This window comes from Rhea pennata, chromosome 15, assembly GCF_028389875.1.
Source record: "Rhea pennata isolate bPtePen1 chromosome 15, bPtePen1.pri, whole genome shotgun sequence".
NCBI lineage: Eukaryota > Metazoa > Chordata > Aves > Rheiformes > Rheidae > Rhea > Rhea pennata.
The window spans coordinates 14,795,236-14,812,724 of NC_084677.1; the positions used below are offsets into that span (position 1 = coordinate 14,795,236).

The 17,489-nt window shown below is 42.9% G+C and overlaps 1 protein-coding gene across 1 annotated transcript in view; it reads right to left on the reverse strand.

Moving 5' to 3' along the window:
• GNA12 (G protein subunit alpha 12) overlaps positions 1–5,450 on the reverse strand; it is a 46,489-nt gene extending 41,039 nt beyond the window's left edge. Inside the window, exon 1 of the mRNA XM_062587847.1 lies at positions 5,016–5,450. Coding sequence (XP_062443831.1) covers positions 5,016–5,336 — 321 coding nt within the window. The 5' untranslated portion in view covers positions 5,337–5,450. The remainder of the gene's footprint in view (positions 1–5,015) is intronic.
• Positions 5,451–17,489: the final 12,039 nt, after the last annotated feature.

Consider the following 17,489-nt stretch of genomic DNA (forward strand, 5'->3'; position numbering starts at 1 on the left):
CCAACACAACGCAAAGCATTTTATGTTTTGTTTTTAAATGATTTTTTGAACAATAGTTTTCCTACTTAAAAAGGAAAAGCACAGAGTGAACATAGCCAGATTTAAATATTATTTGTCTCATGGAGCCTTTGTACTTAAACATTAAATTTAATGGGAAAAATTTTCTAATTAGCTGCAGATCCTTGTCATTCTTTTTAAAAAGAGCTATCTCAGTAGAAGAGAGTGATATTGTCCTGTGACAAACTACTCAAGCCATATTCCAGGGCTGTAGTAACAGACTGACTGTCATTATTATCAGCTCCTGGGTTACTGAATTCATCTGTATGCAAACCCAAGAAAGTGTGGAGTCAAGTCAATTTAAATAGTAGCTAGAATTCACATAATGGAAAGACATATCTCCCCTACATTTTTAAGCTATTTTAAGAAATGTGTTTGCATTATAAAGGATTGCCCAAGCAATAAGCTCACTTAAGTGTAGCCTGCAACCTAGTACAGTGATACTTTTTTCCAACTGCTGAGTCTGTTTTCCAGCTTGAAGCCCACCGGTTACAAGTGAGGATCCCCCCCAACCCCCAATTCCCCAAGGTATAGCTGTATTACAGTCAGACAGAAAATATCGCATAAGCACATTCAAGGTATACAGACTACCATGACAACACTGAGATGACACCCAGTCCAGGTTTCAGTATCAGTTGCAGAAGTCCAAAGTTCTTGAACTGGACTTCAGCATAAGTTAGTCATTTTGCCAGGCTTTGCTGTTACTCATACTCAAGCCATCAAGAGAAATGCTCTCAGGTAAGCCCAGGTGTACTGCAATTACACTCCATCATCCTGGAGGATATATCCTCAGGGAGTTCTCATGTTCAAAAAAAATTTTTTTAATTCCACTCAGAGCCCTCAAATGAATTACAGAGGAAAGGACTACGCAGGAAACGTGTAACTTCCAGACTTTTCAATTCTGTAGTCATTCACTATGATTCAGGCCACATACAACAAGAATACACTTAGAGCTGTACTCAAACCTTCAGCTGGACTTATTAATTTTGACATGGTCAAGAATACTACCAAAAAGCCTGAACAGATTATTCTTCAGGCTTTCCAAAGCTGATTTTTTCCCCCTCTCTTCAGATTGAAATCTCCCAAACATGCTGGTGCAGGTACCAGTCTGGTGCTTATAGGCTGCTTTAATTGTTTTCTTATGCAGCTAAACTAGTTTTTTTTTTTTTTCCCCAAGCAGTATAATACTCTCATACTTAAAACAACCAAAACTATTTAGAAAAGAAACATCAGAACTGTGATTCACCAAGTCCCTAAGCTCTTGAACTGTTATCAAAGGAAGTAAGTACAGTAGCAGCCCCTCCCCATCAGTTTTGGATGGTATCAGAAGACCCACGGCTTCAGTTACTGTTAGGAGTTATCAAAATGCACATGTAACAACATTAGCCATCTCTTAGATCTGAAACTTGAGGTACGTAGGAGTTTTCCTAGTTTCTCCGCATGACCTTGAGCCATCATCAATTCGCACTGCAGCAGCTAGCCCCATCCCGTCCGCTTTCCATTTTCAGGTGGGTGTGCTAAAGCCATGAAGGCTGCGTACTCATACCAGGACATTAACACTACTGCTTTTCAGTCCAACCATCAAAAAGTTCCAAAGAGTTACTTTGAAACTTAGCTTTGATTAACAAGTAAAACCCTAGTTAACCGATGAATATTTACCTTAAACCAAAGCAAAACTAATGTATTTGAAGACTGACCCACAAATGCCAGAAAAAGCTACCAAGGCCCTGAACCATCACCTGTAGTAAATGGAAAAGTAAATTTTTGATCACAGATTTACTTAGTTTCAGCATTTTGTTTTTAACGAAGGTTTTCCAAAGTAGGGGATGAAGATTGGAGAGAAGAGGGTAAGGAAAGGACTCAACATTAACAGGATACCGGAAAAGTATGAAGCTACAAATTCAAAAGAAAGTACAAGTTGATACTAAGATCAATTCATATGTATTTCCAAAAAAGTGTCAAGTTTTCTTCTCCGAACCAGTTCATTTGATTTCCGTATAAGCTGCCCAAATAGTACTGCAATAAGCACTTTAGAAATACCAAGTACTGCTGAGAACAGTAACCCCCTCTCATTCAGAGAGAAGTTTAGTCATGGTTGGGAAACAAAAAATTGACCATTTAATCCCAGAGATTTACACTGCATTTCCAGCTCAGATCTCAGTGTCGCAGAGGCTTAATAGAACCATTTGACAGTGCTGAGAACTATATGGAAAAAGGAGCTAAGGGTGCTGGCAGCTGTACTTCACAGTCACGTAGATTTATACACTTATATATATATATATATATATATATATATATATGATCATTTTTATTTGATGTTGGTCACATATTATATCATGAAAGTTCATCTTCCACCCCTTCTTGCAAGTTAGATATCTGATTAAGACATAGCACATACAATGTTTAAGTGATCTCTGTTCCATTTAGTGTTAATGGATGGTCATTTCAGCCTGAACTTTCTGATAAACTGAAAAATAGCCTGTCTTCCAAATACATTATTATAGAAAGAGCAGCCATCAGATTAATTTTGCTGCTTTGACAACATGAATTGCCAATTGAATGTTGTTCTACAGGAAAACCTGTAGCACAAAGAAAGCATTATGCCATATGATTATCCTAAACTACATGCACTAGCAACATCACTATTCCTCAAAATCTGTCTTACTTGATTTCTCCCTCATGATACAGCAGAATTCTGAGGTGTTATCATATTTCTTTCAGATGGGCAAAAGGCAAACAGAGTATGTTCTGCCTTCTCCCCACACGCCAGTCTTGGACCCCCTTCCCACCAGAACACTCATTTAGTTTCCTTTGTTTGCTCTCCCCCTTCTGCATACTCCTTCCATAGCGACCATTCCTAAGCCACTCCCCAAAGCCCATGGCTGAAAAATCAGCTGTGTGTTTATGGGCAAGAGCTCATCTCTGCCATCCAAGATCAATAAGAGAAGTCTGACAGATGCGTCTACATACATAGAAGGATAGCCTAACATAACAGCTCCCAAATATTGATCTACAAGGCTGTAACTCTCTTTAAAATGGCCAAACAAATTTAAGTTTGATGACTAGGATGCTTGAAAACATGTTCAGCTGACCACAGTCCAAAAAGTGTTGTAACAACTGGTTTTGAAACCAGAACTCCAGGCTGCTATCTTGAAAACCTGGATTCTAGTCTAAATTCTGCAAATTTGCCCAAAGTCATCCAGTAGACAAGTGCTTCAAGTGGATATCTCAGTTACCCCTGCTACAAGATGGTGATGCAAATACTTGCTTTCCTTTCCAAAGTATGATAAATTCTACTGCTGAAAGCTCTGTATCTTCTGCATACATAAATTATGATATTTTACCATTGCATAATTACTTATACAAATCATACCAGAAAGAGCCTCATCAAGTTCTTCTGTTGTCACAAATCACTTCCTTAAAGCCTTCTGCTTCCACTTTAAATAAGTAGTGGTACCAAACACACAATTGCAGTGCCAAAATAAGCATTAAGACCTCTAAGATAAGACTCAGTCATTATTTCTAAGTGTTTAGAAAAAAAACTAACACTCCTCTTGCTGATCAATCTCTTTAATGAAAGGGAAGCTTTTGAGCGTCAACATTCTTACTGTTAATGAGCACCTAATCCACTACACTTTCACTTTTTTTCCTGCTTGAGAGAACTTCAGCTCCACCCCTTAAGAAACCTTCAGCCACAGGATTTTCCTTCCTTTTCCTTTCACTCATTTTAGTGACATGACTTTATCTTCTGCAGTGCTCCTGAAAATAAACTAAAAATGGAAAAGAGAACTAACCAACAATTTTCCTATGCTCTTCTAACAAAAGCTTTTATAGAATAATGGCATTCTTAAAAAGAACAACCATTTTTTTTTGTGTGTGCACTTAAGCACACGTAAAGCTTCTATTCAAAAGAAGTCCGAAAATTCAGAAGTAACTCTTGTTACCCTTGACTTGCATACTTTAATTTTCTATGATTCTCCCATAGCCACAAATCCATGTCCATTTAAGAGCAGAGACCGTCCTACAGAATAACACAGGCAGGGGAAAAAAAACGTCTGCAGTAGCTATTCTAGAGAAATATTCTAAAGCTAGAGAGATGCATTTTTAAGTGAGCTTTTTAGGCATTTTCAGTGATTTTCTGAAATACGATCACTTCTGTTAACTGCACTAGGTATCAAAACTTGTTTCCCCCCAAAAAAATAGTATTTGTCAAGGCTGATTTTCCTCAGCTGCCTGTAAACTGAGGCTCTACCTGCAGACTATCAGCAGCCTTTACGCTCTCCAGTCACTAAAGAAATACAACACAGCCAGTGCTACAGCACCTGCACAAGCACTGAACAAAACTTTTCTGCAAAGGAAAACCAAAGCAAAGTTCCTTCAGCCTCAAAGCTACACTTGAAAACATCGTGCACTACCCAACCCCAACGACTTAGGCTCCCTTGTTTGTAAAGATTTACCAAGCAATAGCTATTTGCTGCTAATATATACATACGGGGAATCTCTTCCTCATCTCACTTTGCAGAGGCATGGAAATTCCTTCCAATGTTGAAGCTTCTCCAGTCCCGACTTAGAGGATGCTCTCATTTTTTTTTTTTTTTTTTTTTTTCCAGGGCGCAGGCCACACCTATATCCTCTTTCCTCTGGGCTTCCACAAAGCTTCCCTCAATCCCTCTCGCAGGAAAGCTTCCTTTGAAGCTCTTCCTCCAGCCCTTCCCGCGGACAAGGCGGCCGCGCGGCGGGGGCAAGGAAGCCGCCCGCCCCCCGCGGCACCTGCGCCGCCGCCGCCTCCCCAGGGCGAGGGCGCGGCCCAGCGACCCCGCGGAGCCGCAGCCCGGCCGCGCTCCCGGCCCGGCGCGGCCCCCCCAGCCCCGCCGGCCGCCGCGGCTCCCGAGGCGGCGCGATGCGTCTGTCAGCGGCCGCCCCCCGTCGCTCCGGGCCAGGCCGGCCGCGGCCCTCACCTTGAGGATGTTCTCGTAGATGGTGGCGCGGAACTCCAGCAGCGCCTTCTGGTCGAACTCGCGGCCGTGGATGATGCGCATCTGCTTGAGGAAGGTGGACTTGCCGCTCTCGCCGGCGCCCAGCAGCAGGATCTTGACGAGGCGCCGCACGGCCCGCCTCTCCCGGGCCAGCATCGCGTCGATCTCCCGGCTCCGCCGGCGCGCCTCCCGCTCCGCGTCGCGGCTCCGCTCCTTGCCCTCCCGCCGCGCCTGGTCCCCGCCGCGGCCGGCGGCCTCGGCCGGCAGCAGGCAGCGGCTCAGGGTGCGCACCACGCCGGACATGGCGGCCGCGGGACGGCAGGAGCGCTCACAACGGCGCCGAGACCCCAGGCAGCTCCGCCAGCATCGGGCGGAGGCCGCCGAGACGCTGGGAGCCGGGCGGAGGAGGAGGAGGAGCAGCCGCGGCCAGGGGCTAAGGGCCGGGCCCGCCCATTGCCCTCTCGCCGCTCGGCGGGGCGGGGTGCAGCCGCGCAGGCCGGGGGAGGGGCGGCGGCGGCGGGGCGCGGCCCGCAGGCCCGACCCACCGCCCCGCTCCTCGCGGCCGGGCGAGGGGGCGCCGCGGGGCGCGGAGCTACCCCCGAGCCGGGGCTCCGCCGGCGGCTGCTGCCGCTGCCTCCGGTCCCGCTGAGGCGCCGCGGGGACGGCGCGGCCCCTCGGTCAGGGCGCGCCGCCGCCTGCTGAGGGAGGCACCCACGGCTCCCTTCCCCCCACTCCGCGGGCTCCGCGCCCCATTGGACGAGCGGGGTGTCGGTCAACGCCTCCCGCTTCCAATTGGAGAAACACCAGTGGAGGGCGGGGGCAAGCAGGAGACGGGGCGCAAGGCAAGGCAAGGCCCGGAGGGACAGCGTGAAGGCGGGGCAAAGGGGAGGAGCTTCCTGGGGGCGGGGCAAGACAAGGGAGCGCCAATCAGAGGAGAGCAGGCCGGGCTGTGGGCGGGGAGATTCTGTAGGAGGCGGGACCTGGGCGTCGCTGTGGGAGAAGGCGAGCTCGCCTGTTGCAGGGCGGGGTGTGACGTCATGCCGCGTGCCGGAGCCGTTGGTGGCCGTTAGGGGCCGTTGGGCGCTGTGCGCCCAGCCCGGCCTGAGCCGGGGTTGTGTTCCCAGCGCTGATGGAGGCTGCGTGAGAGAGGCGAGCAGTGTGCTCCTCACGGACGTTTTTACTTCCCGAGCAAATCGTGTCCACGCTGGGGGATATGTGATAACAACGAACTGGTGAAGAGAGGGCAGTGGGAGTATGGTTTGGACCTCTTTTAATTAAGCCAATTTGCAAAGTTATGCAAAGATTTCCCCTATTCCCTCCCTTGGCAGCTGAAGAGCCTGGCCAGTGTCATTATCCACACACAAACAACAAACCCCAAGAAGTTTTAACCACTGTCAGAGCAAAAATGTACCAGGGACTGATAATTTCGCTGCCGCCTGCTTGCTGCAGAGCTGGGCACGGATGCAGAGGCAGCTGCGGAGCAGAAGCTGCCACGCAGAGGAGGCCCTGCCGCAAATCTGCTCTTCTACAGCGAGGGGACTGAGCGCGGGCCTCGCTGCAGGCCAAAGCTGCGGGGTGCAGCGCTAACCGAGACTGCTAACGAACAGCTGTCCCAGGAAATTGTTCCTGAGCTTTTAGACCTTTAAAGGTTACAGTCAACATTTTAAAGGCTCCCTGGAGAGCAGTAAATGGCCGCTGCCAACAGACAGCATTGGAGCTGTGTCCTCTACTGAGAAGTACCAGAGTCTGTAGTTGTTTTCTGCATGAAGTTTACTTTCTTGATTGACATCAGGTGTAATTTCATGTAAAGCATATTGAAGCAATCTAGTTCAGCGGTAGATTAAAGTATCAAAGTACACATCTGAGAGAAAATCCCCTTAGTCTCTTGATTAGGTATTGAAGGAAAAAACATTTTTGAAAGCAGCTGGTATGTGATCACCTAGCAGCAGCTGCAATCCCATACCTACTGGCTACAGATTGAAATCATAAATAACGGACACATGTTCTCACTTCCACAGCATGATATTATCCCTTCTGTATATCTTCTTTTGCCTCTACTTCCAGTAACTTATGTCATAACCATCTAATGAAGTTTAAACTAGTTAATTCCGACTCAGGCATGTACCCACCCCTAAATATTGGGACAATGTATGCTAACATGTACTGGGCAAAGTGACACAAATGCACAGAGCACTGAGGGAAACTAGTAGAATGACTGGAATTTCATAAAGAGTTAGGGCTGTTAGGGCCTTAAGTTGTCGCAAAAGATGATGAAGTTCACAGATTTAGCAAAAAGATTTTTTAAAAAGTTAAACAAAACCCTTCAGGGAAGTTAGTATCCAGTGTGACTATTAATCAGACTGAAATGTTGCTTTAAGTGTTCTTCCCCCCCCCAAACCTAATTTTTTCTCCTTAGTAAGAGGAGTGACTTAAAACTACCTTTGGGTATCACAGAGTCAGGAGGAGAACAGCACAAAGTGCTGCAGCACAAAGCACACCATTCACTGTAGCATGGAACCTTTTTTGGGGAAGTTATTTTCTCTCTCATGATCTTACTCTTTGACTGCAGTTTTGAGACACAGCAGCAGCAAATTCCACTTATGAAATACTACTGTAATTCACAAGTTCACCCACTGGATGTCCTCATTGCCTTGCAAGAAGCCACTCAGACCAGTAGGATGTAGACAAACAAATCTATCCCCACAGCCCCCCATATTCTGTAGTCCTGATTTTCAGAACGGCTGAGTGCTCAGAACTCCCTTTGGAATCCACAGATGCTAAGCAGCCTGAAAATCAGACTCAATATAACTGTGAAGTGCCCAGATTGGTATTTTCTGATTAGCTCAGTTACCCCTGCTTCACTAGCTCTGTCTAGCTTCCATTCGAGAACCTCTTCAGGCATCTGGGGTTCTAAGGATTTTTGGCAAAGAGTTCAAACAGCTATGAAGACCAGCTCCCTTGATAGGCCTGCCTCTCCTGTAAGTAAGAGTGAAATTATAGTATACAATAAACTCAGCAGATAAATCAGTTGGCAGACATCCTTAGTTCTTTACACATTCATCCATGAAAAGCAGCTTTCAGTAGCAGACATCTAACGGCCAAGAAGGCCCACTCCTCCCTCATTCTCCCACAGTACCATTGTTGCTTCCCTAATCATTCAGAAGCTGTTCTGAAAACAGGACAAAATAATTTGTTTACTATTGTAAAGCTGAAGCAATATACCTTCTGTTGCTCTGCTGAGGTACTGGATGGAATGTCCCAAAATCATGTGAGGATGCCTGTTGATGTTTCTGCATATTTTTTTTCTATAAGCATAAGCAGTAGGTGTAGAAAGGCTTGAAGGCAATCTCAACATGTTCCCATTCTCCATTTTCTTACTGTCTGATCAGTTCTGAATTTTAAGACTCCCAGTTCATCTGTCTTCTTTTCTTACTTCTTTGGGCTTATATCAAAATCAAAAAAATTATATTAATACAAGCTAGAATAAAATAATACTAATATTTTCATTTTTCTATTCCTTTTTTACTTCCTAAGTTTTCTAGGTTTACCTTTTCTCTATTTCTATTCCATTTTCCCTGTCCCACACTGTTACTTCCTATAACTCTTGTTTTCTTTTTGCTGAGTGAAGAAATACCTGTACAGCTGTTTCTATTTCTCCTTCCTTTATCTTCCACAGTGAAGGAGAGGGAGACTGAAAGATGGGGAAAAGTAGAGGAATGGAAGATTGAACAAAAGAAGCAATGAGGGTAACATTATTTCCATTTCCCTTCTTTGCTACAAGGCAACTGGATTATGAGCAAAAAGATGGGGAGCACTTGGGGTAAAGGCTGGAGCATGAACTTGTGAGGCTTTGAAGAGATAGCAAAAATTTAGAGCTGAAAATTTGTATGACAGATGGAGAAGTTAATGGACAGTGTGTATGTGAAGACCTTATTGCAGATGGGGTGACATCTGGGGCACCTCTGGAAAACCAGGAAGAATTTACGTAAGAAGCCCTAATACTGAACTCCAATCAGTACGGTGCTTTTTCTATGACTGTTACAGAAAGCCCAGAAGAGGACATGGCCTGATTGATGAATGCTGGCACAAAGCATGTGAAATGAGGAGAGCTGAAGTGCTTGACCTTGGCTCTTTGTACTTGTTACAGTCCTCACTTGTTTCTGCTTTGGTCAGGCACAGAGGGGAATATATGATTTAGCCTTTGAAAGGACGCAGAACTATCATTTCAGCATCTTGAAGCTTGTAGTTGGCTAACCTCTAATTCTTGCTGAGGCCCCATTTGGATGATAGCCCATTCTTTACCCAGTCCCATAGCTTATGTGACCCATAGCTTAAAAACTACATTCTGTCCTCTAAAAGTACGTTTTCATCAATAGTGGAGAGGCACAGAGTGGAGGAGGTGCTAGCCCTTCAGCTGAGAATGCAGCTAACAGACCCTGTAAGTGCTACACAAACTGAATGTTTGCTCATACCTGGGACACTGATGTAATTTTCCCAAGCATTGCCAAACACTGTCACTGCCAGGAAAAATACTTTGCTTGGTGAAAATGGGAAGCAAATAAAACAACAGTGAGGATATACCTACACATTACAGTACAGCACCATGCAACAGTGCCATATCTAGCTCTAACATAATTTAAACTTCAGAATTTAGGTAAGTATCTGTTAATCTTAAGACAACAGAAAGATGAAGTATGCACAAAGGGAATCACCTGAGTTGATAAATCACCCACCTTGTCCTTTTGACCACTATGCTAGATGATCAAACCGAGTCAAAATATTGACCTGTTGTTCGTTACCACAGGGCAGAAGCACTCCTGGCTTAGTGTGACTTATTTAAAGAGGTTGGTGCCCTTGAATTGCTTGTTGTGCATTTAGATAGCAAAGCTTCTAGATTTGAGGATTTCTGCTCTAATCTCCTTTTGCTTTTTCCCTATTGCTGAGACTGTGACTCTCATTGCTCACCTGAGGAGGTGCTGCAGTATAAATGCACCTCAAGCACTCACCTAAACTGGTAGATTTGTAATGTTAAAAGAACTGTATTCTCCTTATTGAATTCTCAGAGGTTTTACATGGCTTTTACATGGCCACGTCTCTGTGTATTCTCAATAGCAGACTGAAAAAATAAAGAGGGAGAAACTGAACCATATCTTCCAGGGGAGGAATGAAACAAAAATTGTTCAAATAGATCTACTATTTCTAGTAACATCATTAAGTATATGAGTTTCTTTCAGTACTAAGGTATGAGGTTTTTGCTACAGGTACTGAGACCTTTTCTGCAAGTCTTTATGATTGCTATTGTAATTTGCTCATTCTTTGAGATCCCAATTCTTTGAAATTATAGCAGTCTTAACTCCCATGAAGTAAATGAAAACTGAAGTAACTTGGCACATCTTTACTTAATAGTAAATCTGGATCTCAACTTTACCATTTCCCCTTTTAGCTTTGCTTTAATATACAGCTGAGTTCAGGACACATCCATTTTTCAGGATCTGGATTTGCCTAACCTCATTGAACTTCTAACTACTGACATCAAAATCAGAGAATCATAGAATCATAGAACAGGTAAGGTTGGAAGGGACCTCTGGAGATCATCTAGTCCAACCTCCCCGCTCAGCAGGGTCACCTAGAGCATGGCAGACAGGGTTGCATCCAGGCAGGCCTTGAAGATCTCCAGAGAAGGAGACCCCACAACCTCTCTGGGTAACCTGGTCCAGTGCTCCGTCACTCTCACAGGGAAGAAATTCCCCCTCACGTTCAGGCGGAACTTCCTGTGCTTCAGTTTCTGCCCATTGCCTCTTGTCCTGTCACATGGGACAAGTGAAAAGAGTTTGTCCCCGTCCCCTTGACACCCTCCCTTCAGGTACCTGTACACATTGATAAGATCCCCCCTCAGCCTTCTCTTCCCCAGGCTGAAGAGGCCCAGCTCTCGCAGCCGTTCCTTGTAGGGCAGGTGTCCCAGCTGGTCGTCTTTGTAGCCCTACACTGGACTCTCTCCAGTAGCTCCATGTCTCTCTCGTACTGGAGAGCCCAGTACTTTGACACAGTACTCGAGATGAAAATATTAAAAGCAAGCCTAGACAAAGAACTAGAGAACCAGGAACAGCCTTGTAAGAGTGGAAGAAGAATGGATAACCTAAAAGTACTTTCAAATTCTAATTGTTTTATTTCAATATATTCTGATTTTTAATTATATTTTCTTTCTCTATTGTTAGTTCTGTGAGTACAGAAGCTGCAGAATGTCTGGTTCATGCCTCATGTGAGTTCACAAACATCGATTCTCTTGCAACGGCCCAGCCACTACCAAGCAATAAAATTACCAAAGGATGCTGTGAGGCAAAGTATGTCTGCTCCTTTCATTAACTCTGTGGGCTATTTTTTTCTTTTCTATGTGACTTTTTCATCTTCTGTCTCTCAGAGGATACATTATTCATACACGTAAAAGTATGTGAGTTGTGGCACCTCACCCAGTTAATTTTCACTATTTTCAGACTGCTTGACAGTAGCCTGTTCTCCTTCATTTCACACCAGCCAGCTAGTGGATTAGTTCACTTTCAAAACACAAAACCTCATGTTAATCCCCAAACAATTAATTACTGGGAGAAGACAAGCATAGTTTAGCCCAACCTGTGACTTTTCCACTGATTTCATGCAGTAAGGCACATTCTGTGTAATTCAAGGCATGCCCTGCTAAGCGTCTCGGAGGCTGTATTTTCTTAGTGTAAGGTTATCTTGGTTACCTCCAGGGATGGCATATTTTGGTCCTGAGAATATAGAAAGAACAGAAAATGAGGATCTGCTTGAAGGTGTTTTCTCAGAAGATACAGAAACTGGACCCATGGGATCTGAGCGTAGGTTATGTCTCAACAGCCCTTGGTTCTGAGTTCTGAATCCTTGGAAATATTCTCAGAGTACACAGCGACAGAACAGCTAGGAAAGGAAAATTTATCTTCAGAGTACCCCCCCCCCCAAAAAAAAAAAACAGGAAAACAATGCAAAAGCTGATAAAACTCCTAAACATGCTTGGACCTCAGACACTGAAGCAGTAAGTTGTATTGTCAATTCAGGCTCATGTTTAGTTTGGATGTCTATGCTATAAAAAGTCATTGGAAAACAAGATGAGCAACTTTAAGAGAAAAAATAAGGCAAAATCTCAAAAAGTACCAGGATCTTAACACACAAAAAAAGTGGAGCTCCCTGAGAACAGAACCTATTGTGATTGTTGCCAATCTATGCCCATTTTTTCTGCATTATCTTTAAAATGACTTTTCATCTGGTGATACAGAGCCAAATATCTCTATAGGTAACATGTAGCTCCCCAAACTAGTAGGAAATTAGCAAACCTTAATCAAATTCATGCATGGCTTGCTATTGCAGTTCCACATCTGAAGAGAAAACAGATGTTCTCTTTAGTTATTCAGGTCCAAAGGAAAGCTGTTGATTACTGTTGTTTTTTTAAAAAAGGCTGGTGCTGAAAAGTTTTCAAATGATGCAATTTTTTACAGTTCTGCTCCAAGGCTGACCTGAATTGCTGAGGTGATGTTTGCAGATGTCATGTCACCCACTCACCTGCCTCATATTTCTTAACACCTACCCTTTAGGATGAATAAATAGAACAGAGTCCACAGTGTTTACCTGAGACCATTAATGGGCTAGCAGGCCAGGCTTCCAAGTCCACTTGCAGAATTTGTTGTTACATTTCTCAGCATTCTGCAAGGAAAAGCAGAATGGCTGCACATCTGAGAAGGTAGTGCCTTCCTAGGCAGAGAAGGCATCTCTACTGGTAGAGATGTCACTAAACGGGACTCTCGAGACTTCAGTATGAAGAAGAAAAATCTTGATCCTTTACCTCATTCACCTGGCTCCCTTCACTTAGCACGTGTTGTGCGTTCTGCCCATATAATTTTTCACCACACTTTGCAGATGGGCAATCTTTTCTCCTTCTACTTTTATACAAATATTTTCAAGATGTGAAAAACATTGGCACTTACAGTGAGTCTTTGCCATCTGAAAGAGATTGCCACTGCAAACATGTATGAATGCATCCACATATATTTGATATTCAGTTTTCACTGTGCAGATGGGTTTAAAACACAGAGGCTTTCAAAATGCTAATTCTTTAGGCAGTAATACTTGTTTGTTCCTACATGTTTATTCATTGCTCCCTGGATGGGGGGATCCCAAGCTTTCCTTATTCCTCTGCAGCTACCAAGTGGAGATTAACATGAAAAGCAGATCCCTGTCAACACAAAAAAGCTCCAAAAAGAACAGCAAGAGCAATCAATCAGTTCCATTGGCATAATACCCTCGCAAAGTATTTATCTAAACAGTCTTTGTTAGCCTGTGAACATTCATGGTCTCACAGATAATTTGGAAGGAGAAACAATCACATGCACACCTAAATGTGACTACTAGCTAAATTAGGAATTAATAGTCTCTAACAGTTGAGTAGGAAAGGACTGTGTCATTTAAAGAAATGACTGCAAATGATGCAAAACCTGGGCAGCAGGAATGCAAGAAAGAGCTGGCAGGAACTAACCAGATGAGTGATCAGCATTTTATTCAGATGGTGTTTCAGCGTCCACCCAGAGGAGATTAAGTATCCTGTCCTCTCAAAGCAGAAAAGGAGAAATAAATCAGGCTTTACCACAAGCAGGGTGGCAGGGAGTTAATTAGGAGTGGAAAAATATATTTCAGTTTGCAAAGGAATAAAAAATGAGCAAGTGAAGGAACTAAAATACATTGAAAAGACATTGGAACACACCTGGGAAACAGTGACTGAGAATCTGGCAAGGGGAGTCTATAGCCGCTAGGGACTGCACACAACAGGTGATTCAGACAGCTCAGTTAAAAGCTGCAGTCCAGTAGCCAAATGCTATTGCTCTGACTTGTCATATGAAAGCAGACATTTCCCATATCCTGTCTCATGTCAGATTCTCTCTGACAACAAAGCATATAAAAAAAATGGCAAGGTTGCATAAAGAAATAAAATAACCTTCAGTTTCCTCTAAAAGTAGTTTTTAAAATAACCTTCAGTTTCTTCTAAAAGTAGTTTTTAGAATAAAACCCTGCAGATGAAATTAGCGTTTAAACTGAAAATAAATTTTGGAGTAAGTTAAATTCTTATTTCACTGAGCACAAGCATCATTAAAATCAACAGGTATTTTCCCACACCCCATAGGGTTTGCCTCCCAGGGTTTTTGCAAAACTGGAATGTAACAGGTTTTGCTATTAAAACACAGGAAAGTACACAAGAAAATTACTGGAAGTCACAAGAAGCAGAACAGTGGTGAAGCTACCATATTGCGACTTTGATTCTCATTAATTACTTAACAATGAAGCTCAATTAAGTGAGTAGTAGATAATGATACATGCCAGCCACAGTTCTGTGTTGTAGGAGCATGTGCATATAGATACATTAAAGCAGGAGAAACTTTCAAGGGCAACACACTAGATATTTTCCTTCCCAGACTGAGGTTAAACACATCAGGGGAGTGTGCCCCTGTAGTCCTAATGAAGATCAGTTCCAAAGTGAGACCCAGGAGTCCCCGCTTCAGTCAGCTGAATGATGATACCACGGCTCTAAGTGAGGCAGGGACGTCCGGTTCCCACTGGGTTCTAACTGGGGATATTTCACTGCCGAAGGCAAAGTACTGGCCATCATTGATAAGAGGCATGCTACCTCTCCAGCAAAAGGCATCAGTTCTGCTGTATGCCCTTCCAAATCTGCTGACATACTTTATGGTATGAATGCCACAGGTTGTGCGTGTCTGCCTGACAGGAAGGGCTTGTGTGTGAATGGATGCATGGAGGGCTTCTGGTTGAGATAACTCATTTAATTAATTAATATTTCAGTGACTTTTTGCCACCAGTGAATATCAACATTCTTAGTTTTTGGTAAAAACTAGGAGTCACATTTCAACAGATTTGACTGTAATATGTACAGATAGCATCGAATACTGCAAGAGCACAGTCTGTGGTCAGTCACCATTCTATTAATTTAGGAGCAAAATCATGGTAAGTGCAGGAGAAAGCAAGCTGGCTTTCAACTGTCTCCATCTTTGTTATTTACATACCATGTCATTTTTGATCTTGTTTTTTGCTTGCTGCTTTGTGCTGACAGGTCCCTGATTCCAAAGGCAATTCAGCCCCTGATGTGAAGCAGAAGAACAACACACTGGTCCTGTAAAACAACAGGGCTCCCCCCTGCTGCTGTCAGAATGCAGGGATTAGATGCAGAATAATGCAGTCCCCGATCAAACCTGCAGCTGTAATTCAACCTCTGGACAGTGCTGATGCCATAAATTTGTGAAGAAAGTGCAGCTCAAGCGATTTGTGAACAACGCCCGGTGAGTTCAATTGAATTACGGTTGTGGGAGCAGCCGGGATCCCCCTGCACCGAATTGTTAGTAGTGAGAGTCAGAGGATGATTACTTACGATTTTAATGAAATTGAATTTTAATTTATAACCTTGGCTAGAAGAGGAGAAAAAAACATACAGTGAATATTTGTGGGTGACAGTGCAAAATACAATCAGAAGCCCAAAATAAACAGAATGAAAATGCGTTCTCCAGGGAGAGACAAGATGACTTTATCTTCAAAAATATATTCATATTTCAGCAAATGGCTATGACATAATATGCACTGAAGAAAGCTATTCTATGTCATAGTTCAGATGATGAAAAAGTTCAGGAATAGAATACACAAATATTAAGTTTAAGATATTTTCCATTATTTTCTCCAATTCATTTATGATACCTTTTGAGCAATTCTTGCAACTGCAGTTTTATTGGAGGTGAGAACATAGTAATAAAGCCTTTGGAGACACTGCAGTTAAATTTCATGCACAGGAATTACATTTAAAATGTCACCCATGCTGGAAGGAAGATCTTTGGAAAAAAACCCTACGTCTCAGAAAAAGCAGAGTTGTTTAGCTGATGCTGAAGCTGTCATAGTCCATTGTTTTGGCATGAAATCAGCAGAATGGTAACTCCAAGCATTGCTCACATATTATAATCAAATAATCACACGAACCCTTTCGGAGTAAGTCTTCCAATTTTAGCACTGTGTAGTTATTATTGAAAGGAAAAGCATGTTTAACACTAAATATCGGTTTACATAAAAATGCTCTTTCAAGTTTTGAGATATTACTCTGCTATTTCAATGTCCTTTTAATATTGCACTAAGTAATTCTACTGGGACCATAGTAAGGCATATGGACATTAAGAAAAGTGGTTTATGAAGTTCATATCAGGTTTAGAAATGTGAAGATAGAAAAATGGAGAAGTTACAGTAAGGAGTACAAAATGTATGTAAGGGAGTACTTGTGGCTCTCAATACAGGATACACAAGTGTTGCAGCTTACAGTAAAAACCTGCAATTCAGGGATGAACAGAAAGATGTGGCATGTAGAGTGGAAGATAGGAGACTTGGGGCTTGCAGCGTAGGGGTCACACAAGTCAGGCAGAGTACTGGAGAGGTGCTGAAAAATGCTTAGGCTTTTGGCTTTACATTTATTTTACAGAAGGTAAATCAATATCTTCTCACCCCAGTGTGCTTGAATCATAAGGCTTACTGTTACAAGGTGACCAGGGCTTGAACATGTCTCTTCTGAACCAAAAACAGCTTAATCCAAGTAGATTTTTTCTATAAAATATCTAAAGCACTGCATTACCTCATGTTGCAAGGCAATCGGACCTAATGCAGTATTTTGTCCTACGACTCTGGACTCAGGGGATAAAAACATCATGCTATTGAAATAGTAAAACATGCAAATTAAGGGGGGGGAACTTCAGTGCTATTTGCATATATTAAACTTTTGTGGAAATGAATAGTATTAAAATACAATTTGCTACATAAGAGAAGACTGTCGAAGAAGCAGGGTAGTCCTGCTGGAAGAGATATTATAAAATAAGTGGCTAATAATGAAGGGTCATTCTTTTCTTACATGTGTCACAAAGTTATTTCACATGTAAGTGTATTGTCATGCACACTCACATACTCATAGTCACATGGCCTGATTTTGGAAACGAAAGCTATGTTACTTTGCCACTGGGGGGAGACATCATTCTTTTAAAAAGGTGTAAAACTTCTGCTGGCATAAATACATTTAAATAAGAAAAGGTTGAAAAATAATCTTGAGAAATACAGTTGTTGAATTTGATCCAGGCTGGACACAGTAAATCACAGGTCGTAATAACAATAATAACACAGCATGAATGAAACAGTGCCAGATTAACAAAAATACTTAATGTTTCCACTTTGATCAATACTGCTCAACTGAATTTTATCAAAGATCTGAACTTAGTCCAGGTTAAATGCACCACCAGTATTTGTATATTCTCGTTCTACCTCACCCCTTCCCAACACTCACAAACTGTGCTTGCAGAAACCCATTTATGATGTTACAGTCTCAGACTGATATTTCCTAACCCTTTATCTGTGACCTTAAGTGTG